Source organism: Phytophthora ramorum (assembly GCF_020800215.1).
Source record: "Phytophthora ramorum isolate Pr-102 chromosome Unknown Phyram_PR-102_s0010, whole genome shotgun sequence".
NCBI lineage: Eukaryota > Oomycota > Peronosporomycetes > Peronosporales > Peronosporaceae > Phytophthora > Phytophthora ramorum.
In genome coordinates this window covers 34359-62175 of record NW_027150656.1, presented here as the reverse complement: position 1 = coordinate 62175, position 27817 = coordinate 34359, and the positions used below count along the sequence as shown (strand labels likewise).

Here is a 27817-nt window from a genome sequence, read left to right as displayed (position 1 = left end):
TAAAAGGGTCCAACATCTCTCGGTTCCTGTAGGCATAGTCAAGCAAAAGGTCTTTGAAGAATTGGCCCCAAAGACCCCGAACATCCGTAGGCGCCGAGTAGACCAAGATTGTTGCAAAGAGCTGGCGCAGCTGGTACGGCATCTGGAACTCGGCAGCCTCCGACAAACACAAAACCCATTCGCTGTCGTTCTCCAGATAGCCGGCATGTTCAGCCGCGTCTCGATACGTGGGACACAGCACACCATCAACTGTCCGCAGGTCTTCGAAAGACCTCGGTCCTCGGCGATGGCATAATAGCAGGCGTAAATAGAAGCGCTCCATATCACGCGGTGAAACATGCACCACCCGACCAATTGCAGCCTGGTACCTTTTACGTCGAACCCAGCACTTCGTGTTTCCCATCCAGCGGAATTCCTTGGGTATCCTGGTACAGCATTGTCTTCGCGATCTGGTTCTCGGGTTCGTCGCTTGCACACAATTCGAAGAAGCGGGTCAACATTGTGTGATTCCCACGACCAAGGACACGCTCCGGGTCTTCCGTCGCTCTGAAGAACACGGTTTGGGCATCTTCAACGTGAACGGTAAGCTGAGTGACTGCGTGTGTCTTTCCTTGGATCAAGAAGTCGAATAAGCGGATACAGGCTTCAACTGGAGATATGTACCTGGCCGTGAGGAAGCGAAGAATCTCGTTCGGCTCTTGCCGAGGGAGCTCTCCACCCGCGCGAACTGCCTCGACAGTTAGCACAGCTTTATCGGACCCTTTGTAGACGTACTTGTATAGATATTTCACAGCTGAAATATCCGTGCACCACCTCGACGTTGATATGGCAATTGTACTTTTGGGATAAGTACGGGTTGTACGGAACAACCCTGTGGCGAGGTCGATGAAACCTTTACCGCCCAGGGGGGTTCGTATAGCGCGCTCCAGGAATTCCTCCTCCAGGATTGAAGGGGGAAGACTTGCAGGAGTCAACAAGTATCCAAGATCTCACCGCGAAGCGAAACCTTGGGTTCTTGGTGGCGTGGGTACCTTGCGGAATCCCTGTCGGCTCGTTTGTCTTTGACGAAACGGCACTTCACCGAGCTTGTGGCCTTGAAGTTGTGCCGAGCGTACGTCCACTTCCGGATGCACTCTCAACGACAGAAAGGCAGAGTGTAGTCTGGATTTCACACCCAGAGTATCGGAATTCAGGATGCACCTTTACCAGGATGCACCCCAAACACCAATAGCCAACAAATACAGAGTTATACAATACAAATAGCCGTCACTTATTCTTTCGACCCTTGGACGGTGGGTCACTCGCTAGGCTCACTCGAGTCTTACAATTCAGACACCTAGTCAGTCTGAACACTCGTATAAAGCGCGCACCACTCTCAATTAAGAGAGAAACTATCAAATACTATAGTCAGTCGATACACACAGCAGTTAAACTATCACTTCGGGGACAACTGCTAGTCAGTCACCTCGAATAGCAAGGGAAATGAAATGGGCAAACACCAGCACGCTAGCGACCCAACTAGGATATGAAATAGGTGGGTCAACCCAGGGTGCCGGAGCGCCTCTGGTCACCACCTAACTGGACTTGATGTAATGAGGTGGAGATGCCACAGACGACCCGTCCTTAATGGTCGCAGCGCCCCTTTGTATCGCGGTCGTAGTCTCGGGTCCTCCGGATTTCCGTCGGCAGGCTTGGCCGAATTCACTTGCGCAGTACGGGGTAAAACAACTCTGTTGTTGGCTGTAAGCCTTAACCCCCCAGGACTCAAGGTTGTATATTACAACGTCGCTGGTTGCACCTTTTCATAACAGTTGTTAAAGACAACATGCCTTTTCGCACTATTTCTGCAGTTTTGCACAGGCTAGGCTGAAAAATGCCATAAAAAGTGAAGGGGATGAGCACAACCGGTTTGAAAAGGTGCAGTGATTTCCCGCCCAGATGCGAATTGGTGGTTGACGATGTGTCAAGGGAAATTCCAAGTCATTCGCGAAAACGACTGAGAACGAGCATGACAAGACGTGAAACGCGCAGCGAAGCCGAAGCGTTCCTGGCGCGATTGGAAGGGCGCTCCGTGGGGGAGCGCCAGCTCAACCGCTGTGAGCATCGTAGCTACCTCGCTGGCGAGAGAGCAAACGACGCAGAGTTCGGGGCGGACGAACCACGTGCCCCAACACGTTCAGGGCCTGCTGGTGTGGCCCGAGCTGCTCCATCCGCGCGGCGGCCGCCGATGGGCAAGACGGCTGCGTATCTTGCAGCACTGCAGAAGCGGAAGGAGGAGGTGGAGCGGAGGAACCCAGCGAGCAGTCTCAAGGCGGAAAAGGAGGCCGGGCGAAAGGTAAGCGCCCGGCCTCAACGAAGCGCAAGAAAGCGGCGGGACCGAAGAAGCTAACGGCGAGGGAAGAGAAGGCGGCGCAAGAGGCCGTGGCGGTTCGCGTGCTGCCGCCCAGGCTTCCAAGAAGTCACTGGAGCGGGAGAAGGAGCCTGAGGTTGGAGAAGGAGGAGAAGCGGGGTGCTGACGCGCGTGCTGCTGCACTTGCCCGACTGGAGAAGAAGAAAGAGAAGGCTGCGACGGATAAGGCGACGAAGAAGGGCAAGAGGAGCAAGAAGACGGCCGCGTCGTCTACGGCCAAGGCCAAGAAACGGAAGACAAGTCCGCACGAAGCCGCTGTCGACGCAGACGACGAGAGTGAGGTTTCGTCACCTCGAATGCCGTACGTACTTGTGTGCTTCATGAAATGGTGTTGATTTACTGACGCTATTACCTATATTCGCAAGGTCTAAGTCAGATGAGGTGCCTTCGGTGCCGCGTAAGCACCCGTAGGACCGGTGCCGTCGCCGCAGACCGGACCACGTCGAGGTACGGTAGCCTTGTACATGCTGTCTTATACAACATGCTAATTCTATCACATGTTGTATGTCAACACATGTGCACATGTAGGGATCCTGTGGTGGCAGGACCTGCGCGTGAATTGTCAGAAGTACCAGTGGTGACGCGGTGCCGGTTGCAGCGCCAATGGATGCTTCGCCGACGCTCGAAGTGACAGCGCAGACGCGAAACACTGCGAGGTACTGTATATGTTTTTTTACATGTCGTACCATACACCATGTTATGGCTGACACACGTGTATATTTGGTCCATGTGTGTTACAGAGCGCTAGACCTTGACGAGCCTGATTCAACTAGTCCTGGAGACCTCACGGATGTCTCGGCGAGATTGTCTTGCGCTGGGATGCGTCCGTTGGTATGGACTCAGACGTCGAAGGTGAAAGCTCTGACTCAGAGAGCTGGTACTTCACCCACGACTTCAACGACATTGCTGCCGTGGAAGAAGAACAATGATCTGGAAGAAGTCGAGGAGGAGGAGGAGGAGGAAGGTGACAGTGACACGCTGGAGGAAAGCGGACGGAACGGAGTAGCAATCATGGCTCGGCGCAGGAAGAACGAGGCCAAGCGCTTGGCCAGGAAACATTTGAAGGAGGCGGTGGAGAAGTTGCCCGCGACTGGGGCAAGACGACGTCAAATTGGGATTTCTCACTGCTGCGGAACAAGCAGTGCAGGCGCAGGATACCAACGCTTTGAAGGAGATGCGCGTGACCGGCTGGAATCTCGGTACGCGCTAATATTTGCATGTATGATATACAACATGTGATACTGACACTCATGTTGTATATTGCAACTTCAGATCCCGAATGTTTCCGGATGATACCGAGTATCCAGGAATCTACGATGGCGAGTACGGACCCACTGCTGAGGTGCTTGAGCGTGCCACTCGCCTTTGGATTGTTGTTCTTCTTTATGCCTAGGAGCTTGTGGACTCATATTGCGAAGGAGAGCAACCGGTATTACGATCAGCACCTGAACGAGCGCGTCGACGAGATGCACCGGAAGCAGAGAGAGCAGGGCAAGGACGTGACACACGACGAGGTTTTGGAGAAGGAGATCAAGCAACACAAGCCGATCAAAGGCCACGAGATTATGAGGTGTATTGGTTTGCTGACTGCACGCATGCTGTGCCCTCATTCCAGACGTCTGTCGGATCATGGGCTACTACAACTGTCGGTGCTGTTCCTGCTGGTACGTTCGGCCGCTACATGCCGAAAGCTCGGTTTGGCAGGATCATGCAAAACCTGCATTTCTCGGACAACTCGGATGCCAAGGCAGATACGGATCGTGCGTGGAAGGTGACACCAGTCGTGGAGACCATGCAGCGGACGTTTCTCGCCGGATACAACGTACCTCCGGTCCTCGCCTTCGACGAAGCCGTCATCCCGTCACGAAGTCGCTTCAACGTGATGCGGCAGTTTCCGAAGGACAAGCCGCACAAATGGGGGACCAAGTTGTACATGACCTGCTGTGCTGACACTGCGTATTGTCTTTGGTACGCGTACGGGTGTGCTACATATTGTATGTTTTTTTTTTCCACCGCGGCTTCATCATGGAGTCCGCGGTGTTTTTGTGTGTGGCTAAGTTGAACATGTTGTATATGCAGCATACTAAATTACTGCATGTTGTATGTACTACATGTTAGGTTGAGGTCTATTGCGGGACTGACCAGCACACCAGTGAGCTTGGCGGAGTCGCCTACCAAGTTTTCGGCGGACCCGAACTCGGGACCAGCTGCAGTCGTCCGAAATCTGCACGAAGTCTTGCCGGCGCCCAGGCCGGGGCGTCCATGCGGTCGTGACCGACCGCTTCTACACTTCCGTGCAGCTCGCACTGCAGTTGCTGAGCCGGAACGTATACACGGTCGGCACGATCCAGACCAACAAGCAGGGCTTCCCGCCTGTGATCAAGGCCGAGTACGAGAATCGCCCGCCGCACATCCCGCGCGGCACCACCAGAATGGCGGTTGCCAAGTGCTGCCCTCCTCTCACTGCCTTGCTGTGTGGGACCGCAAACCTGTACACCTTCTGTGTACAGGCGGCAGCAAAGTGCTACAGTCGTGCAGTAAGTTTTTGCTTGGAATTCGCTGTTCGAACTACTATCTAACTACTTGTGTTGTGCATGCATGCCTTGCTCAGAGCGACGCCTGCAAGGCGGGCGGAAGGTTGTTGTCCCCTGTCCAGCCATGATGCGTGACTATCAGCGCTGGATGGGGGGGGGGGGGGGGGGGCGTGGACATTCACGACCAACTCCGCCTGCAGCGCTATTCGCTGCAAATGGCTGTGGTGTTCCGCAAGTACTACAAGACGATTTTTCTGGGCCTCGTCGATATGGCAATTGTGAACGCCTACATTGTCTATCGAGAGGCCCCAGCAGCGCGGCGAGCCTCCACTCGACCATGCCAAGTTCCTGCGCGTCCTGCAAGCCCAGATGCTGGAACTCACGCCTGCTGACTTCACGGACGCGGTGAGTATTGTATTTCGTTTTATTCATTGTTATCTAATTGTCTTTCTATTTACTGCTAGATGATGTCACCAGGGCCACCGGCTCAAGGCGAACGAATGCGTGCTGTGCCCACTGAGCACAAGCTGACGGAGTTCCCGGATTGGCAGTACGTCGGTGCCATCCGAAAGCGCCCCCAGCACCAATGCAAAGTCTGCTCCATTCGGAAGCAGAAGAAGGGCGAGCGCTGCGCGACGCGCTTCTTCTGCGAGGCCTGCAGTGACGGCAACAAGAGGTAAGATGGCATGTTGTATTATACCACATGAGAGGTAGCTAACATGTTGTTATTACCTGAAGGGTTTACCTTTGCGATCGTGTGAGGCCCGGCCACTACTCCGGCAACACTTTGACGTGCCATCAGATATGGCACGTCTAGTGGAACAACGGCCAGAACCGACCGCGTCCTCTCGTCGGGCGCGACATCCAGATGCGGGGCCTCGGGAAGAAGACGCCGAGCTAGCGATGCAGAGGAGGAAGAAGACGCGGCAGAGGAGCAAGAAGACATGGCGAGGAGCAAGAAGACGCGCAGAGAACGTGGAAAGCGCTGAGGATGACGCCGGTGAAGACGCCACGCAGGAAGTGTAATCAAGTGTCTCGCTTTGTGAGCGGCATTGTAGCGTCATGACGCTAAGCGCAATACATTTACGTGTGCAATCCATGAAAGTATTGATGTCTGCATTTTGCTCATCGGCCCACCATGGAAAAGACGTCCTCGATAGAAAGTTCATCAACAGATGTAGTATATACGACATGTGCGTTGGGGTTTCGAAACGATGGCGTCATATACACCCTCAACGGACAGAGACGTCCTGCACCAATGTCCATGCACCGACATCCAGTTTTTGGTTTCAGAAAAGACATCGCACCTATGCGGGTATATACAAACCTCAAGTGTAGGTTTCCTAACATGTAACAACATGTTAAGACCAGGACTTGACGTGAAAATCGGCGCGAGTACTGGGGGGTTAAGCTATCAATTCTTTCTAGATCTCGGCTCTGGGTGATTTATCTTGATTTCACTATGGCTTGGGTCAAATTGTCTTCACTTCAGTATGGTCTGGGTACATTGTCTTTGTAGCTTCAAAAGTGTCGACTCGACAGTTCTGTTGGGTTCTTTGGCGGTAGTTCATGGCGTTTCACTTATGACGTACACTGTCTTCGAAGTCAAATAATCAGTGGTCAACCGTCAAGATTCTGGTATTCTGGAGTCAGGATTTGGAGTCAGGATGTACTTGACATCCAGACTCTTTGGGCTTCCAGCGCACGACTTGGGTGTTGGTAGTGGATGATCTTGGTTCAGTATCTTTTAGTAGTCGCTCTGAACCACAGCAAGATGAGGTACAATCTGAGATACGTTCTCAACTGCACTTTCCGCCAGGCTTTAGGCACTCATCGTAAGGGAAAGTCCGGGGGCTGGACATAATGCGGGTTTGCAATCGTGGGTTTGTACACATCCAGGATACGCACTTCCAGCCAGTTGGGCCCATCTGTGGTTAGGCGTAAGATCTTTCCATAAATCAGTCGCACTCCATACGTCACCCGTGTCGCACGGGTACAGCCGAGTCACCTTCTCCATTTTATCCAATAGTATCCATGCTCGAAATTTTAGACCAGAGTCGCGACGGCGGTGCGTCACAGAAAACCAGGAACACTTCGTGTCAAAGCGTGGTTGTGCTCCTGTCGCTTCCACCAAGTCATCTCGGAAGAAACGCGCCGCTCCTGAGGTCCCTCGCCGGGCTACCAAGAAAGCTAAGAGTTCGGTGAGATCTCCAGCACCCGTCTCAAAATCAACAGCTCCACGAACGGCGTCGAAGGGGCGGTCTCAGAAGTCGAGACCTCGGTCATCGGGGACGATTAACTCTTCTTTGGTTCTTCCACGGCCGACCAGCTCGCGTCAAGCCCGCTCAGCGAAACCGTCTATGGTCACGCCGAGTGCTTCCCCATTCTCGACGAGTGTGTCGGTCGTCGAATTACCTCCAACCCTCGCTCTGCCACTGGCGAAATTGCGTGCTCGCGCAGCGCAGGCAATTGCCCGAGAGGCACGCGAAACTCCAGCAATGCGCCAGACCCGCGACGTGGTATTTTTCCACTATGGTTCTGCTCGATGCTGGGCGAAGATTACGGCTTGCCGATCTCGAGTAAAAATGGAAAATATCGACGGGAAGCCCCAGGTCGCGTCGACCCCGATATCTCTCGACGGCCTTCAGCAGATGATGAAGGTCTTCGACTCGTCTCACCCCTGCCAGCACGTTCTCGCCAAGTTTCCTGAGACTCCCATGTTCATCTCGGAGAATGCTATTGACTTGACTCGCCATCGTCTTCACATGAAAAAGAGGTCAGCGAAATCAACTGACCCAGTGGCTATCTTGTGTGACGCTTGGGCCCGATTTCTTGGAGATTCGCGCGAATTTGACGAGGCTCAAGACAGCGATACTCGGACCAAGATCTTTGTGGCGCTCTGAGAGCGGAACCACTGGTTGGTGGATTCGAGTGTGATCATGGGTTTGCATCCTGATTTGAACCCTGGTCGATCGGTCGCTGAGCTCGCCGAGCTCCTAACGCTATGGCTCGCGTATAGCGCCGAGCGTAAACGCAGGGGGGATTTGTTGAGGCTTGTGATGAAGTCTCTCGAGACGGCCCTCCATGAAGCCGTGGCGACTTGCTCCGACCCTCGACCCGGAGTTATATTTCGAGCCAACTGTCCCGATGTATGCTCTGGTCAACCAACCGTGGTTTCCTACTCGGTCCGATTGGCTCGCCGTGCTCGATGAATTGGATGACCAGGAATCGTGGCGAGTGTGGTGGTTGACTCATCCAGAGAAACACCCGTATAACACCTGCTTCCGTCCGCGTAATCCCGAATTCCCTATGTTCGCTCCCGAGGGTGTCCCGGTTGGTGAGATCGAGCTCGATCTCGAGGAGGACGTGGATCCAAATGAACCATGCCCTCCATCTGTCGACGGGAGTGCAGCTCTTCCCGCTAACCGGGCGGACATTCGCATATTTGAAGGAATTTTCGACGAGTCGTAGGTCGTCGAGTCGCAGACTTCGTCTGGTGTTCTTCATCGACGAGTTGTCTCTTATCGCCAAGGCCCAGGTTCTTTTAGTCGCTGATTTCGATGAGTCTTGGTGGTTCTTTCTTGTTTCTTCGTAATCCATACTCCATCCATTTCGTAATATCAATTTATGCAATGACGCAGTAGCATTATCCATCCATCCAACCTGCCTGCTGTCTTCACAGGTTGGTAGTCAATCTTCGTATGCAATAGCCTTTAACACTCGTCTGCAACTTGCACCATTTGCAGACGGTTTTCACGTTTCTTTTGGCGAAGGTAATCGAACAGAAGGCCTACGCACGATAAATTCGACAAGGGTTCCCACGTGGGTTCATCATATCCCACCCATTTTACTTTGAACAGACGCTGAGTTCGGTCGGTACTCGTCGAAAGCGGCATTTCATCATCGAGAATGGCTTCTACTTCATATCACCCTGTTCGTTCGTCAGGTTCCCAGCTGTCTTCTGGCAGCAGCTCCTCGTCGAAGTCAAATCGATCGTTTTCGTTGAGTCCATCGACTAGTTGAGTTGTGGGACGCTCGCTGAGCTCAGTCACTTTCTTTAGTCGAGATACATGAACCACGGGGTAGAATCGATAGCCACTCTTGTCCGGTAGTTCTAGTTCGTAAGCGAACTCTTCTATCTTGTGCTTGATCCAGAAAGGTCCATGTCACCGGTGCGCGAGTTTCTTCTTCAATCCTGGTTTCACCCGTTCCATGAACAACCAGACTTGGTCCCCTTCTTTGAATAGTGACCGCGTGGACTCAACTAATTCTTTGTTCGCGCTTGCAGCTGTTGTGTCGTCTCTCGCTGAGTTTGTCTCGTCTAATGGTCCACCGTCTTCGTTACTCGTTGAGGGAACTGCTCCCTGTTCTACCCGGCTCAACGATTCATTATGCTCTTTGGCTCGCCGGGCTTTTTCTTTCAGTTGGTATCCCTTGGCAAGAATGAGCGCGATTATCGCTGACGGTTTGCTTCTCTGCGCCATTCTATAGCGTTTGCTGAAGTCGTTTGTTCGTTGAGCTCTTCGAGGCTCGGCGAATGGATGAAGTCATCGATTTGAGTGTAGCCTGAGCATCCCAGCCACGTACCAAGTAAAATGGCGTTTCTCGCCGAGTCGAATCTCTTGAGTTGTTGATAGCGTGGACGAGATTTTCAGCGATGTCATCCCAGTCAGCTTGTAACGGGTCTTCTGCGTAGAATTGTGCCGTCTGGATCATCGTCTTAACGCTGCGCTCGTGTTGACCATTTGCTTGAGGTCAATAACTCAATGTGGCTCGTGATTTAGACTGCATCATCTCGGAAAACGTCTGGAAGACTTCACTCATAAATCTTGGATCTCTGTCGTGTCGGATGGGTGAAGGAGCTCCAAACCGACGGAAAATGTATTCTTCAAATGCTTTTGCCACTTCAAGTGCCCTTGTGTCGCTCATTGCCTTGGCGATCACGAATCCAGTAAAGTGATCCTGGAAGAGGAGCAGTGCAGTGTTATCTCGCTGAGCCTTTGGCAGTGGTATAACGAAATCCATCGACACGATCTGGAATGGTCTGTCTGACACTACATTACCTGGCGAATACCCTCGCAGGTGGGGTTTACTCTTGGTGGTATTGGAGTCTTCGCACGCTTGGATGTGCTTGACCACATCGGCATACAACCCAATCCAATAGTAGTCTGTCTTCACCCTGTGATACGTTCTCACGATTCCTTGGTGCCCTCCCTCGATGGAGTTGTGACAATTCGCTAAGATTTCGTCGATGAGCGTTGTCGGAACTACTAGTCTCAGTTTCATGTCTTCTTCGCTGGGTTCTCTTCGCTCTCGTCGGCGACCCAGATAGTACAGTAGGTCATCTTCGCTGAGCACGATGCGGTCAGCCACTTTGCCTGCGTTTCCTGCTCTTCGTCGAGTGAGCTCGTCGAATTCGCCTCGACGAGTCGTTTCCTCTTAACGCTACTGGCGTTGGTGGTTCACTCGATGAGTCATCTTGCTCATCCCCGGCGAATCTAACGGGCTTGGCTTCGTGTGGTCGCTGAGACTTCAGGAATTTCTTTTCCTTCGGTTAGGTCTGTGATGGCATACAGCTTCTCTTGGGTCCGGTTTAACGCTCGCAGCTCTGCTTTTCGATCTCCACTGAGGATAACGTGTCCTGCCATGGCTTCTAGAGCTTCAGTGGCTAATGCATCTGCAGCCGAGATATAGCAGCGAACTACATGCAGGTAGCGGACTGAATTCGGGTGTTTGACGAGTTCTTTGTGGCGTGCTAGTTCCACTTGCAGGGTCTCCTTCTTGCATGATATCAACTCCAGGCTCGCAATCCAGCATGGATTGCTGGATTGCGAGCCTGGAGTCGCCCACAATGATCAAGTCAGTCACTCCTCGTTCCAGTGCTGCGAGGACTCCGTGGCTCATTCCGGTGTACTCAGCGATATTAACTGGTGTTGACGGCAGGTGAGCACTCGCAGCGATCACAATGTCCCAATTCGGTAAACGCCACAAAATCCACGAGCAACTTCCATAACCGCCGTATTTCTCGGTCTTCGCTGACCCATCGAAAGACAGGACATGTCCATCGAAGTCGCGCGGCACGCGCGCGTACAGCAACTCGGGATCCATCCGGACACGCGCCGAGTTCTTAGGCATGGGTGTAATGTGAGCTAGTGACTCGTCGAGTCCAATGAAAGGAGTGATCGAAGCCTGTAAAAGCTGATCGAATTCGGCATCTTGTTCACGTACACGTTTGATCTTCAGATGGTAGGGTGACAGCAGGACGGCGAAACTCACAGCGCGCCCGTTTTTGACGAAAATAACCATTCCAGCGTCGAAAACCTCGTGTAGGCATGGATGGCCTTCCCAGCGACTGAGGTGTGACATATTTTGAGCAACTGCAACAATGCCAGCACTTTCTTCTCCGCAGGCGTGTAGTTCGCCTCATATTCTTTCAACACGCGACCCCAAAATCTAACTGGGTGGAGATTGCCGTCGTGGGACTGCATCAGTGCACTGCTGAGTGCCCAGGCATTAGCAAAGACCATGACATGGACATCCTTCGTCGAGCCGAAGTGTCGTAGTATTGGTGCTTCAGAAACTTTCCGTTTTAACTCAGCGAAAGATGTTCTGGCAGCCGTCAGCTGACTTTCGTCCATGAAATCGGCTTCCTTGAGTTGATAGAGGACTGCTCCATATAATGCCATGTTTTGAATAAAACGGCTGTAATAGCTCAATGCTCCAAGGAAGGCTTGCATGCCTTTCTTCGTTTTTGGAAATGGTAGTTTAGCGATAGCTGCCAGCTTCTTCGGGTCCGTTGCGAGCCCGTCGGCTGTCACTTTGTGAGACAGGAAGTCCACCTTCTGCTGAACGAATATGCTCTTTGTAAAGCTTACACTTATTCGGCACTCGGCAAATCTTGTCAGTAAGCGATCAAGTGTGGCTAGACACTCCTCGAAGTTAGTGCCACCGAAACAAATGTCATCTACGAACGATCTTCGGCTGACAACGGGTATGAGTTTGGACTCGTCGGGCTCGCCGGTCACTCTCGGGGCTGTTTATGAGCTCCTGGAGTGGGTCTGACTCAGCAAGGGCACGATAATCAGCTTCGAACTTAGCCCCGTGGCAGGGTGAATCATTACTTCGGAATAGGCGAGTTGGTCGCTGCGCTCGCTGAGCTGTTGCTGCTGTTTCCGCTCGTTGCATGTTCTTGGCAAATGCAGTCCATCCACCCCTCGGTTGTACGTACCCCCAAAGGGCATTATCGATGAGTCGTTGATAGATCATTGGCGCATTTTTTTAGTCCGAACGGCATGCGCAACCACTCGAAGTGACCCAGAGCGCAAACAAAGGCGGATATTTTTTGGGCTCGCCGAGTCATCATCACCGCCCAGAATCCACTCGCTGCATCAAGTGAACAAAACCAGAGGTAGCTTTCTAACTGTGTAAGGAGGTCGTCAACAAGTGACATAGCATACTCCATGTTGACGGTAATGGCGATCACCATCTTATAATCGATGCATAGCCGAATGTCGACCCCGTTCTTTTTCATCACTATCACGATGGGTGACGCCGATGAGCTCTTCGAGAAGGACACCAGTCCGGCTTTCAGCAACGCTTTCAAGAGCTCGTATAGTTTACTCAGGTTCTTTAATGGCACTCGCCGAGCTCTTTGCTTGATTGGTTCATGCCCTTGGACGTCAATATCACCTACTACTCCGTATGCTGGAGGCGGGAGTGCATTTCCACTTGAAATCATTATTGCTTCATGTCGTTTCAGGGTGGTGACGATTTTTTTTTCCTGCACAACGTCATGCGCCGACGTCACCACATTTCCACCGTCATAATCGAGCTCGGTTGGTTGTACGTCCGTCAGATCAGGTAAGAAGGCTGACTCGTGTGCGTAATCCGTTAGACCCTCGTCGCTCGACAAGTGTTCAAACTCAGCGAGTCGTGGGTCATCATCTGGAACAGAGGTCGTTGATACAACGCCTCGGGGTCATTCATTGCATTGACGAATCGCAACCGGAGATCGTCGACAGGATCCTGACTCAGAGGATTGTCAGGTACGTCCATTCCTCCATATCCGTTGGGACATTGTCTGCCTTCGTCGGGCGTTTGTTGAGCGGTCTTCTCTTGCTGAACATCCTCAGATGGTAAATGTGGCTGACAATCGCTCGTCGAGTCGCTCGAGTTAGCTTCACCCGGGTCCCATTGGTCACCCCTGTCCATCTCGCTGGAATACCGTTCTGTGTATCGTTGCTTGGAGATGAGCGAACTATGGGGTGTTTGAGACCTACCCAGTGCTCTTCTTCAATATTTCCATTACTGTTAGCGTCGGTGGTGGTTCATCAGTAAAGCTCAGCGAACTTCGTTTGTGATTGACCGAATAGAATCCCGGAATCTGACTCGCTGAGTCTGTTCTGGGTTCACTGTGGGTTGAATCATCTTGAACTCTCGCTGGGTCCGACTTCAGTAGATTCGCTGAGTCGTCATTGTCTTCTTCGCAGTTAGCAAGCGCGGAACTCCCCTGATAGTCTGGGGGTTCGCTGAGTTCTTCTGATGCTTGTACTCCTGCTTCATTCGCGACCTCGCTGCGACTCGATCGTTTCTGAATTACCTTGGGAGTTTTGTAATGATGTTGTTCGACTGCGGGAGGCTGGCGACTCAGCCATTCCATGTACAAGCGCCGCTCTCGCTTGAGAAGCCTGTTGTGGAGAGCGCCTTCGTAGGCAAGTACTTGCCAATCGCGATATTTCGCTGAGTTCACTCGCACATACCCTTCATCTCGTGGCAACACTCCGTGAGGAATCCACACGATCACCGGAAAGTGAGCAGGACACCACGTTAGTCTCGACGAAATATTCGTCAGCAACACTCGCACTGCTCGTCCTTTAGAATTATGTTCGATCGTCGGGATAAAAGGAAGTTGGGCTACGAGCTGCGGAGAGTTGAAAGCTTAGAAGACGGCTTCGGGCCGAGATTGCAAAACCAAAAGTGAGATTGAGTGAGTGAGGTTTAGCTGCTAGCCTACCTCCTACGCTCTCTTGTCGGCAAAAGAAAAACGTCTATGTGGGGACTCGAACCCACACCCTTCGGATCAAAGACCCGGCACTTAACCCACTACACCATACTGCATGACCAAAGTCACGCACACCCTACTCCTACATATGTAACTCCTACTATGCACCCACACGCATGTCCACGCCGCTTGAGCACTTGGACACGCTCCCACACGCTTGTTCTCACGCGCACGCAACCTGCGCGTCTCATCATGAGCACTTGACGCCGCCACAAATCCCCCCGCACACGCGTAGAGGCACGCACACACGCCTTGCACCCACACCTGGTGCACACACGCACATGCACACGCAGCACCCTCTAACACTCTCCCTTGATGCGCTGTGCTTGGCGTCTTAGGCGTCCATGCCGAGTCCGACGAGAAACTGGCGGTGCTTGGGTCGCGCCAGTGCCTTGGTAAACCCGTGTGCGATCATCTCGTCTGTCGGCTTGTACTCGAGCACGATGACCTTGTCTTCCACCTTCTCGTGCAGGAAGTGATACTTCAAGTCGATGTGCTTGGTGCGTGAGTGGTACGCTGGGTTCTTGGCCAGCGCAATGCAACCTTGGTTGTCCTGAAAAGTGGTAGTCGCACCCACACACTCACACCCCACGTCCAGTAGTAGCTGACGCAGCCACACTGCCTCTTGAGTGGCGTTGTACAGTGCCATGTACTCTGCCTCCGTGCTCGAGGTTGCCACTGTCGGTTGCCGCTTCGACTTCCACGAAATTGCACTCCCGTTCAGGAAGAACACGTAGCCAGTAGTCGAGCGCCGGGTGTCCAAATCACCTGCCCAGTTCGCATCCGCGTAGCCGATCAGCTCTCCCTTAGTCCCGCCGTTGAACACGAGTCCCAGGTCCTGAGTGGTCTTCAAGTACTTCAAAATCCGCTTCGCAGCCACCCAGTGAGACTTGTTGTACCGCTCGCAAAACTTGGCCACTTCACCCACAGCTTAAGCAATGTCCGGGCGCGTACAAGTTGCGAGGTACATCAAAGCCCCCACCAACTCGCGATACGGGTACCTGGGCACGAAATCTTCGTCTTCTGACGGCTTCACCAGCTTCGAGTTGCTGTCCGCTGGTGTGTGCACTGCCTTGCACTTTTCCACGCCGAACTTCTCCGCGAGTCGTTGAATATACGCTCGCTGATTCATGACGATGGTCTTGTCGTCGCTGTAATGGGTCTGCTTAGACCCACTACTTAAGCTTACACGTGTGCGCACGTGTATGAGGAAGCGTAGGAGTAATTTACTTAAGTTTAGTATACTTGTATCCGCAAGTATACTGAAACCTAGATAAAGGAACCGAACGATAGCTTTGGTGCCAAATGAGAACTGTATTGATTGTAAATGGGGTTTCCTCCTAAAACTGATATTTCTAATGAGAGGTTCTGCCATTGGATGGCTGGCAGAACCCCTATCTATTGAATTACTCTCATTGGTTGAAAGGTGCTACTTTCTACCAGTCATATGCCTTTTGCTATGAATGTGGACCACCCTGTGGTGGTCACCTGAATGTATGCCTTAGTGCATGTTGCACTAAGGTAGGAGGTGAACCGAATGTGTAGCCCCGCTACACCATCCCCCCGTTAGGATTTGACGTGCCGGTCTCGACACGTCAATCCGTATTTTCTTCGGGAGAACACGTGCTCATTCCCAATGAGCACGCCAACGACGTCTTCGTCCAAGACGCCGGCCGCTTCGGCAACAGCAAGTGCTGTCGTCGCCTCCAAGGCGACGACGGCCGCTGCCTCAGCCACGACCGCTACTGGCATCGCCTCGACGGTGATGCCGACAAGCGCGGCAACAGAGAGTCGCCTCTCTGTTGCTGGATACCACTCGAGATGGCATGAGAAACATGCCATCCGAAACAAGACAGGCAAGATCATTGCTGTCGAAACTGGAGTGGGCATCTACTCTCCTGGTGGAGAGGGAGTTCCCCTCGACTATGGGAGTGAAGTCGAGGAGGGGGAACTCGAAGGAGACAAGGACATCTTGTCTCCGGGCCACACTGACCCCAATGTGGGTCTGCGTCGTCCACGCGAGGACGACTCGAACGCTTCGAGCTCGAAGCGTTCGCGCAGCGGCAGTGGAACACCGCTCGCTGCCGCTGGAGCCTTGACGACTCCGCGGGATGGAGATGACTCTGCTCCATCCGCTGTTGTTGCGGCCTCGCACACTGAGCCAGTGCGCGAGCCGTGGATGCCGTCTCAGTCTGATATCGGCAGCCGATTCGGTGCGACCGCGCCACCGAATCTGTACGCGCTGTACTCGTGCAACGCCATCGTTGACGATGACGTCGCGAAGCGAGTACACTTTGATCCGTTAACGAATCAAAGGCGCGACTACTGCATCGGGCTCTTCCATGAGCTCCGATGGTTTGCGAGCAAGAAGACTTCTCGCAGAAGCAAAGTGCCCGAGTGGCACGCACTTTGTCAAAGTTGGAGTGCCTTTGTTGAAAACTTCAACAAGAACCCCGCTGGCTATCGCGACCGGATTAGCCAGGCGCGGGAGCGCTACGAGAAGTTCTCGAAGCGTGGTAAACTTGAACGACTGCACCATGGTGCAGTCGGTATCGGACTTCCTTGCGCAGTGCCTTACGACACTGCTTGTGAGTACTGCTACCCCGGAGAAGTACGCATCACTGAGCGGGACGTCAACGGGTACACGTCCATGTGTGTACCTGACGACCTCAAGACCCTGCGCGCCAGTTTTCAGGCGCAGGCGTTGTGGCGAAGCGGGATCACGAAAATTGCTCTCGTGATCTCCGGCTTACCAACGGTACGCCCGGACTGCCGACTATCGGAGGGGGTACTCCGTTGATCTGGCGCGATCGGAACCTTGTATTCACCTTGTGTACCCGACGGCGGGGCGGGTTACGCTCTTCCGGTGTTCACTGAAGGCGTCGGTGGTTACCAGGATGGGGTGGGGAGCTGGACGGCTCCTTCCGGGGAACTGGGGGGTGACGTCCACGCGGGTATTCTTCACGCGGACGTCGGTGGTCTGCCGATCGGGGCCTGGTGGGGCTTGATCGGCGTGGGGGGTGTCCTTGGGTGTGTTCCTTTACGTGCTTGCCGCCTCCTATGGCGGGGTCTTCTGGGGGGGGGGGGTTAAGTGGTTGCGCACCTGGCCAAGCGATCCAGGGGCTCCCGTGTAATTACCTTGCGCGACGAGGTGAGTCCGAAGTCGTCAGGAGGGCCAATATACTTCCCAGCCCGGAATAAACGAACGCCACTTGTGTTGCAAGGGAAAGCTTCTTCTTCTCTTATTAAGCGAAGGCAAACCAAAACAAGCAATGACCTCAGCTTCCTATCTTCCCCCTTTACTGGATTCTTTCACCCATCTCCCGAGGTGCCTTCCACAGATCTTTTACTCCGGAATGATTGCGGGTGTACCACCAAAGTGGTACGTCACGATCGCCATTTGCGATCGGGATCGCGATCGCAGTGGTGGCCACGATCGGATATCGAAATGATCGCACCATACCGCATACCGGTATACACCGATGACTGATGGCGCCACTGTACCCATTGTGTCTCCATACCCCTACCCCTCAGGTCCAATTTAATCCCTCCAAAGTCTGCCTTCATCAACCTCCGATCGTACGTCCGGTCCCGTCCGATCCTAGCCCATCGTTGGTCCATCACGAAATTTCCAACATCCACTTCACCACAATCGCCCCCTGTACATGCCGGGGCTGCACAACAGTCTTGGCGTGCACACTCGTCACTTCTTCTTATCGCTCCTCGCCACCACACCTCTACAGCACCATGTCGGACAACTCTTCGCCGGATCAGGGGCATTCCCCGAACGATCCTTCTTCCCACTCGCCCACGTCAGCCTCCTCCCGGTCTCCTTCGTCGCAGCAGAGGGCTACGACCTCGGATCCGTCTGCCGCTGTCCCTGTGGCTTCCGATGCCACCGTCCCAACTCCTGCAGCTTTCTCCGACCATGTACGCCGAATTGAAGGTCAACCTGGCGATCTCTCGACCGAGTCGTTGCCTCAAGCTGGTTCCTCGTTGCCGCCCTTAGACCAGATCACCATCCGGAGATCGTTGGCTGCAGTTGAAGCCGCTCTGGATCGCGAGAGTGAGTTTCAGGCACTCCAGCGCAGCTACAACGACTTGTTGCAGTCCTATTTCGCCTTGCGACAACGTGTGGCTGACCTGGAGCACACAATTCGTTCAGCAGCTCAGTCGGCGTCCCCATTCGTCTGCTTCGTCCAACAGAAGTACGATCAGCTGTCTCATCGTCTCGCGCAGTCTATCCTGGACTTAGCGGAAACCCGAGAAGCTCTGGCCCGGAGACTCGACAATGCAACCGAGCTCATCAACCTCCGTGATCGTATGCGCCTCCAAGATCGCGTACACGCGGAAGCCGTCGCTGACTTCCAAAGGGAAATCGATGATTTGGAGCGGCGTCTAACGGCCGCCTTGGCAGTTGCCAGCACGACTCCTGGTGGCACAGCTCTGCCTCCGTCTGGGGTCAACCCGACCACCCTTCAACTCCAATCCCAGCTGAACGTGGCGATCGCAGCCCAAGGTCTAGCGAACCGCGATCTGGATCAGGCCCGCGACTCAATTCGCGATCTCGAGACCTCCCAGAAGGCTCTCGAGGGATCGGCGCAGATCCTCCGGCAACAGGTGGCGCTACTCGAGCGTCGTGCGTCCGAATTGCGCGACCAGTTGGCGCAAGCCCGACACGGTTCCCGGCGTGCCCTCGACCAGAGTCTTCAAGAACGACAACGGCTGCAGGACCTACTGGACAAGTCCGACCAAGATCTAAGCGATCAAGCGGCGAAACTACAACGGGTGACCCAAGAACGTGATCGCGCTCGGAACGAGCTTTCACAAGCACGTACGTAATCGTGTCGATCCTTCAGCGTCCGTTGATCTAATCGCGTTCTCTTTCTTGTAGGTAACCAAGTCACGTCCGCCCGCCTTTCCATAGCTCGGCTGGAGCAGCGAGCAAGCAGCCTCCAGTCTTCGGTAGCCGCCAACCGCCAGCTGAGCAGCACTAATGCCGTGTTGCGTACCGACCTCGCGACCGCCCATCAATCCCAACAAGATCTGGAGAGCGTGCGTGATCATCTGATCACAGAGCGAGACGGTGCTTTGCGGCGCCTTTCGGACATCACCAGCATACTTTAACCTGGCTCGATCGTTCCTCCGGCGACTCCTGTTCCCACGCCAGCCAGCGATCCCTCCCTGCTGAAAAAGATTCCATCACGGAAACGTCTCGCCAGCCGCTCTCCTTCCCGTCGCTCTCCATCAAGTCCGTCGTCTCGTCGCAAGCGGCCTCACAAGTCTCGACGTCGCCGATCTCCTTCATCCGGCGACAGCGACGATGATCACGCTCTGAACGCCGGTCTCGCTCGATCGCGTTCTTCTGGTAGACGATCACATTTGTCCCGATCGAAGCGTCGCGCAGCAGGTACCCCCAGCAAGCCGATCAACGTCGACTCTTCTAGCGATCGTGGATCGGATGGCCAAGCCAGCGACGACGGCAATAACGACGATGGCGGTAACGCCGGTGACGACGACGGCGATGACGACGATAACGACGATAACGACGGCGACGGCGACCGCAGTGATGACGGTAACGACGGCGATGACGACGATAACGACGGCGACCGCAATGATGACGGTAACGACGGCGATAACAAAGACAGCGACCACGAGGGCGACAACGACGATGACGGCGGCGGTGATGGCGGTGACTCGTCCGGAGGCAGCTCCGCCGGCGACCACCACTCGTGCGATTCCGATAGCAGCGATTCAGCGAACTCTGTCTTGTCCGATGCCGAGCTCGATCAGCTCGATCCCACCACCATCTCGCGGGACCGTTAGATCCCAGGGTACCGGAGTCCTGTAAGGTTCGCGGGTACGGACGTGGACCCTTGGCCTCTTTCTCCGGTTCGTCAACTCAGCGTCCGCCATTTGACGGTCGCCACGTTATTTCGTCAGTGGAGTCGTCCGCCATCTTGGCTATTCCCGCGTCGGACCCGCACTCCTTCTGCTGGCACCTGGAATCCCGACTTGATCACCCAGGCTAATATCTTGGCGTTGTATAAACTGCGACCATGGATTGTGTTGGGTCGGGCAGTTCTGCCGCGATCGTTTGATGCGACAGGATGGTTCGCGGAGTTCGTACAGTTGTACGCGGCATTCGAAGAGGAGTTTCGTCAAGCATTCTGGGAGTCTACCCACAAGCTACCGATCACCAAGGCCATGAAGTTGGCCAACCCTTTTCTGGCTAAGTTTTGGCTCGGGTGCAAGCAGCGTCGATCTCGAGCTGATCCTCGGTGGCAGACCATCCTCAAGCATTTACTGGCTGGAATGATCGCTGGACACTGCGACCTCGACCTGCTTCTGGATCCCTTCTTCCTTCATTTTCCGCGCCAAAACGAACGGTGCTTTTGGTACCCCGGTTTTGGAGCCACGCGGGCGCCCCCTGACTTAATCAACGCTCTTCCTACCGCCGATTCTGCCGACCCGTGGCGCAACCAATATCGCACACAACTGAGCGACCATCCCGGGTCCCGCATCGCACGCCTAGACGGTAAGTTTCGGTCCATCGTCGATTCTGAGTGAAGTAACCCTCTCCAGGGTCTTGATAAGCTTCTGCAATACATTATTTCTCCTCTCTTTCCCTCTTTATTGGGTCACCCGACCCCGATCGGCCTCTTCCTTCCCCGATCGCAAACTCACAAATCACAAATTACCCCTTCCTCCGATGTGCGGCCATCCCGCACATCCTTCATTCTCCTCTTCCCCTACAGTGCCTGTTACCGCAGGGGGTCTTCCGCTTCCCCTTCATGGGACTGCATCACCTCAAATTTGTTCCGGCTGGCAAGTCCTCGCTCAAAGTCGCGCAACATAGCGCCGCAATTAAGGTCCGCCTCATCGACCCAAGTTGGATCGTCGTAACCCTTCCAGAACACCAGAAAATCTCGGTGGACTCGTCCGTAGCGCGTCCGGCGGCCGGTTCTTACATCCGCGATCATCTCCACTTCAAACTCGCCTTCGTCGAGTGGGGTCTCCCAGCTGTCCTCCGGCAGGAGGGCTTCATCGAAATCCAGGCGATCGCTCTCGGCCACAAGCAACGGCGCGTCAGGACGATCGGGAAACCTCCGGACGAACTTCAATTTGGACACATGCACGATCGGGAAGATCCTATACTCCGAGCCCGCGATCTCAAGACGTGCGGCGTGATCGCCGATCATCTCGGCGACACGAAAAGGTCCATGCCACAGGTGTGCGAGCTTCCGTGCATACCCCTCCTTGACTCGATCGAGGTGTAGCCATACCTGAGCGCCCACCGCGATGTTGTGGGGCCGCAGATCTTCGTTGTGTCGGTTGGCTCTGCCTCTGATCGCCTCGCGCAGTCGCTCGCGAACCTGTTCCCGCGCTCGCTGGTAGTGTTCTTGTACGTGGTACCTCCATCGACGGGGCTCCTGATCGCGTCGGCGCGTGCTGCCTAACGGTTGCGCTGCCTCCAGTGTCGATCGCGGGTCCCACCCATGGGCCAGGTAGAAAGGCGTGTCACCACGAACTCGATCCTGGGCCGTGTTTAGAGCGAACGTGAGTCGCTCCGCGTACTCGTCCCAGTCTCTCTGGTTCACGTCTGACACGTACATCTTCAGCGATCGCGTTAGCGTCTGCACCATTCGTTCAGCCGTCCCATTGGCTTGTGGCCGGTACGCCATCGTAGCTCTCTGTTTCTGACCCACTATCCCGCTAAAAGCGCGGAAGAAATCTAACATAAAACCGGGCTCTCGATCATGGCGGATGATCTCACTGGCACCGAAACGCCGAAAGACGCATTCCTCGTAGTTCTCGGCGATCGTTTGGGCAGTGCGAGAGGCGCTAGCCTTCGCGATCACGTATCCGGTGAAAAGGTCAACCCAGATTAACAGCTCTGTGTTTCCTTTGTACGACTTCGGTAGAGACGGAATGTGGTCCATGGCGATCATTTGGAATGGGTACGTAGCTTGTACATTCCCTGGCGATTCTCCCTGAATGAGGGGGCGCCCTTTCCCAGTTTCACAATCCACACATTCTCCCACGAACCGCTGAACACTCCTGAACAGCCCTCTCCAGTGGAAGTGTGCCTTGACACGCTGGTAAGTCCCCCCGATCCCTTGGTGCCCGCCTTCCAGGCTAGCGTGGTAATGATGCAGGACGTCTTGTTGTAACGTCTCCGGGATGACCAGCCGCGCGAGGGAGTCTCGGTCTTCGTCCGATTGCGGTTTTGTCGGGCAGTACAGCAGGAGTCCGCTCTCGTCCAGCTCGTAATCGCAAGCGGTCTTGGCGCAGGACTTAGCATCGTTCGACGACAGGTCGGTCACCTCGCCCCGCAGGTACGATTTCATGTTCGCGATCCACTGCTCTTCGTCTTGGGCTTGCGTGATCCGTTCCCTTCTGATGCGTTGCACGATCGCTTCTTGCAGAACTTCCGGCATTCGTCTCGACCGTCGTGCCGATCGCGTCACCGCTGATACACGAGCTACAGCGTTATTATCCCTCGGCTTCAGGAGCTCGTCCAGCCGATTGAGTGTGATCAGGTCCTGCCGATCAGCTTCCAAGGTAACTACGGTTCCTTCGCCCCGTTGAAGAGCTTCGCTAGCTAACTTGTCCGCGCTCTGGTTCCAATCTCGTTTCATATGTAAGAACTCGTGTCTTGGCCACGACCTGAGTCGATCCATCGCTTTCTCGCGCAATAGCAACAAGCCAGGGGCCTTGCATGCGATCTCACCACGCATTTGCCGGATCACTAAATTGGAGTCACCACAGATCACGACCCGCCCCCTGCCCATAGTGGACAGGAGATCGAAACACAACAACAGTCCGCGGTATTCAGCTTCGTTCACCGTCAGATCAGGCATGTACTCCGATGCGGCCGCGACGATCGTCCATCCCGGCAGCTTCCACACGATCGCGCTATAAGCGCCACCACTGCGTTTGACACGCGCTGATCCGTCGAAACTCGCGACCAGCAAGGTTTCATCCGCTTCGACCGTAGGGGGTGGCATGGTGATCGTCAGCCGGGGCTGCTTCACTGGGGCAATCGCGATCAGCGCCTCGTCTACTTCTGCGCGAGGTGTGATGCTTGCTGCGATCGCTCCCAGAATCTCATCCTCCCCTTTCGTGCACTTCCTGATCTCTAACGTCCATTCTGACAACAAAGCTGCCCAATTACCCAGTCTCCCCTGGAAGCCAGCCGAGTTGACCAGCCACGCCAGCGTCGAATGTCTGGACAGCACCAAGATCGACCTCGTCGCCAACAGTGTGTAATTCACGTCTAGCATCCGCAGGAGTGCCAAGACTTCCTTGTCGACAATCCCGTAGTTGATCTCGTTGGGCTTCAGAGTACGACTGGTGAAGGTTACTGGCCAGTACACGCCATCATGCTCTTGTACGAGTGCCGCGGAGATCGCCCACTGGCTCGCATATACTACGATCACCGGGGTGCGATCTGGATCGAAATGTTTCAGTACCGGGGTGGACACGATCTTGGCCTTCAGCATCGTGAATGCGATTTTCGCTCGGGCCCAACGGTCAGCATCTTCTGCTCGCGTGACAACGCCCCCAGCTACTTGTTCGCCGGGGATGGACCTGTTCTGCTGAACTATCTCGTGGAAATCCGCTTCGCGCAGCTCGTACAGGACAGCGGCGTAGACCGCGAAGTCTTCGATGAAACGACTGTAGTAGTTCAAACTTCCAAGGAAGGACTGCATCGATCGCAGAGTCTGCGGGAAGGGAAGGTTGCCTAACACTTCAAGATCTTTCGGATGGGCTTCCAAACCGTCGACGGACACTCGGTGTCCCAAGTAGTCTACTTTTCGTCGGCCCCAGAAACTTTTGACCACACTGATGGACAAATTCCATCGTTCGCAAGCATCGAGCAGTGCTTCAACCTTCTCACACAGCATGTCCCAAGTGATCGCAGTCACCAGAATATCATCGATGTACGATCGCCTTCCCAACACTGACGGTCTCGGCTCTGGTTCTGGCTCGCCTGAATCGAACACGTCGATCGGTTTTGACGGATCGTGACCGGCGCGGATTCGGAAGTGTCCATACAGCGCGTTATCAATCAATCGCTGGTAGATCTGTGGCGCATTCTTCAACCCGAAAGGCATACGCGTCCACTCGAACAGACCGAACGGTGTGATGAACGCAGAGATCTTTCGTGCGCGTTCTGTCATGGAGACTACCCAGAAGCCACTTGCCATATCGAGTGAGCAATACCAGAGCACTTTGTCCAAGTCTTCCAAGAGATCGCTAATCAGCGGCATGGGGTACACCATCAGTCTCGTCAAACTATTCACCAGCCTGTAGTCGATACAGAGCCGGATGTCAACGCCGTTCTTCTTGATGATGATTACGATCGGAGAGGCCCACGGTGAAGTCGACGGCGTGATCATCTTCGCCGATAACAGGCTCTTGATCAGATCCGACAGCTTCTCACGAAACTGTGGAGCGACTTTTCGGACACGTTGTGCAACAGGAGCTGCTCCTCCCACATCGATGTCGCAGACTGCGCCAACGGCAGCTGGTAACGCGTTCCCCTTCCCGATCAGGAGATGTTTCCGCCTCCAAATTATCTGCCGCAGGCGATCGATTTCTTCCGGGGTGTTTGACTCAGGATCGCCCACCTGGATATCCTCGATCGTGACTTCATCGGTGGTGGTCACTACTTCCGGCAAGATTGCCATCTGTCTCTCCACATCTTCCGCGAACAGGTCGCCACCTTCGTGGTAACATACTTCTTCGTCATCCAGCGGTTCCGGATCAACGATCGGAGGCGTTTCGGCCTGGGGCATAGACTCCTTCTGGTCCGCAGTCATCTCGTTTCGTGTGGCCTGCTCCATTGGCGGAGATTCTCTCGCGTCCTGATCGCCGGTGCCACCTTCCTGATCCCTTGGAGACCCCTCAGTTTCTGGTTTCATCTCGGCGGGTCGAGGCACGGTTAGTTGTGCGACGACCGATCTCGAGGTTCCGCGGTCACGACACAGGATTTTCATCGGTGTGTCGTACTGAGGTCGATCTACCATGGGTCCGGTAGGAGCGAGTTCATGTTCTTCTACCTCCACACGGTCTGTAGTAGACTGGAAAGCTAGATTCTGCCACTCGGCATACCTGCGCGATCCAAGTAACACGAATCCGGGAGTGCGAGGTACGCGTCCTCCTTCAAGCCACATGCCGACATGGGTGTCGTCTTGCAATACTAACTTCTGATCGCTGATATTCGTGATCTTCAGATAGCGAGTTTTCCCCAACCCTGTCACCAGACTCGGTACCCATCTATCTCCTCGAGTAACCCACAGTTTCCGGTGGCTCGACAAGATGAAACCCTTCCGAATCTCGATCGACTCTCCGACTTCCAACTGGCAATGTTCTCCGAGCTTGACCTGCGTGACCTTCTCTCCGTAGAGTTGACGTCGGCCGGCTAGCTGAATCCGCACTTCGTCTGGAAGATTGATTGATCCATCAGCCAGATCGAGGCGAATGCCAGCTGGCACCATGAAGTCCATCCCCAGGATCAGGTCTTGGCCGCCTGTGGGCGGACCAACCCACGCGTCGAAGTAGTACACCAGTGATCCAGCGAGCGTGATCTTGATTCTGGTGCGCCCATCCACCATATAGGGATTCTTACCAACTCCTTCACATTCCAACTCTTGACTGTTGTCTATGTAGCACCCAACCTTACGAGCAAAGGCGGCATCCAGAATGGACACCTCGGCGCCGCTGTCAAACAGCAATGTGGCTCTTTCGTTGTTGATCTTCCCCATGGCTTTCGCCTGCCGGAATTTCTTGTCTGGCACATGGTACTTCCAATATCCTCGCGACTCTCCGTGCAGGAGATCCAGAGCCATCGTCACTTCTGATCGCGAATACTCGTCGACTTGGTGGAGGCTGGAGATCGCCATGGTACGTTTGTCATGAAGGTCACATGTATTGTCCGTCGGCCGAATCAGCTTACTCACCTCTAACTTCGACTGTTTTTCGACATATGCATAGATGCAGAACTGAGAACGCTCGTCTCGTACCGGATTCAAACCCGGCGAGCGTTCTAGTTTAACATCTTTTCAGCCGCTTGCGGGAGCATTCCACCGTGCTTGGTGGGGTTGTACCATTGACGGATCAAGTTGTAGAACTCTTCCATCGGGCACTCTCCGGCTCCGTGAATCTCGCCGCAGGCCTTGCAGACGAAGAGGCAGCGATCGGTCGGGTGGCCCTTCTTGCCACATTTCTCGCACGTCAGACGCTTCCAGCAACCAAGATCGGTGTGCTTCGACGATCCACAGTGGGAACATGGCTTCCGCGGGGCTTCTCCCTCGAGAGATCCGGCTGGACGATCGAGACGACGGTCGTTGGAGTCTCGACTAGGACGGCGTTGCTCCTGATCCGAATGCGATCTGGTCGGCTGATCGGGCGTTGCCGCGAAGTACACCTTGCGTAGGTCTCCCTCACCCTCCGATCCGCTGGTTTCCAATTCGGAGTCGCTCGAGTTGACTGTTGCGCGGATTGCGCGGATGGGGTGATTCCCGTGGGTGATTTCTGCTTGGGTTTGATGGACCCATACACCGCCTTTCCTTGTCTCGCCTTCGCACGTTGTCGGGATCGCAGTGTCTCTTCGAGAGTGTCTGCGTCCGGAATTCTTAGCAGTGCCAGTTGGCTGGCTAGATCGCGATCGTCGAGTGTTTCGATGAAGTGATCGACATGTTCACGGCGGACCTCAATCGATTCATCCTTGATCGAGAGCTGAGCTCGCAAACCAGCGACATTCAGACGGTGCAGATATTCCAGCGGCGATTCATCCGATCGCTTTCGCGCATGGTAGTATTGTCTCGCGACAGACACGCCACGTCCGCAGTATTGGGTCTGGAAGTTCTTAGACAAGCTCTTCCAGTTGCCGCGCGTCGTTCGACTCAGCTGTCGGTACCAGTTACGTGCGGGTCCAGTGAGCAGATCTCCAAACACCAGACACTTCTCGCCGTCAGGAGCTTGATCGCGGACAAAGGCAGACTTCAGTTTGCCGAACCAGCTTCTGGCACGATCTTCGTCGTTGTCCTTCCCCGAAAATTCCTTCAGTTCTGAGATCGCGGAGACTCGGATCCTTGTGGCTGAGAGTGTTCCGCCGCCTGTAGTCCCAGCAGATGCGACTGCGGCACGAGGGGTAGCGTCGACACCCAGGTCATCCGGATCGTATTCGCTCGGGTGCGAATGGTCCCGGCGATTCGACTCTACGGACTCCATGTCAACGTCTTGAGCTCCAGGTGGCTTGGTTTGGTCGACGACTGGCGTGGTCGAGACCGCTTGCTGTTCCTTCAGGAAACGCTCCATTGCTGCATTGAAGAACGATTGCATGCGTTCAGGGGGAGCTTGGGCTGGATCGCTCGTCGCGATAACTCTCGGCTTGGTTTCCGATCTCTCCTTTCGCGACTGTAGCATGGCTGCTCCGGCCGGCCCAAGTGTCATCCGCTGCAGCTCGATCGAGCTGTCCGATCCCGCTTCGGATGTGTCTGAGGCATATTGCGACGATCCGGTTTGGCTGCGAGTCGGTGCTGGTCTTTCACGTTGAACCGGGACGACACTACCGACAAGGGGCGTCAGCTTCGCGAACAGGCTCAGCGTTGATTCCCTGATGATTGGCAATTCCAAGTCGAATAGCTCGTTCGCGTCGAAGGAGCCGAGCACGATTTCCGCTTCTTTCAGCATGCGCATCAGCAGTTTCACCGCCTCGAGTTGGCTGGTTACTTCCTTCGGTGCCTTCACTGGACCTTGCAGTTCCCCAATTGGCTTCGGGCGCACGATCTTCATTACAGG

General features: G+C 54.5%; 1 protein-coding gene across 1 annotated transcript; it reads left to right on the top strand.

The window, feature by feature from the left end:
• Positions 1 to 2008: 2008 nt before the first annotated feature.
• KRP23_10406 (uncharacterized protein) lies at positions 2009 to 2821 on the top strand (the record flags this gene model as incomplete). Its single annotated transcript, XM_067880851.1, has 3 exons — positions 2009 to 2335; positions 2407 to 2711; positions 2776 to 2821. The coding sequence occupies 3 exons, from the start codon at positions 2009 to 2011 to the stop codon at positions 2819 to 2821; spliced, it is 678 nt and encodes a 225-aa protein (XP_067741152.1).
• Positions 2822 to 27817: the final 24996 nt, after the last annotated feature.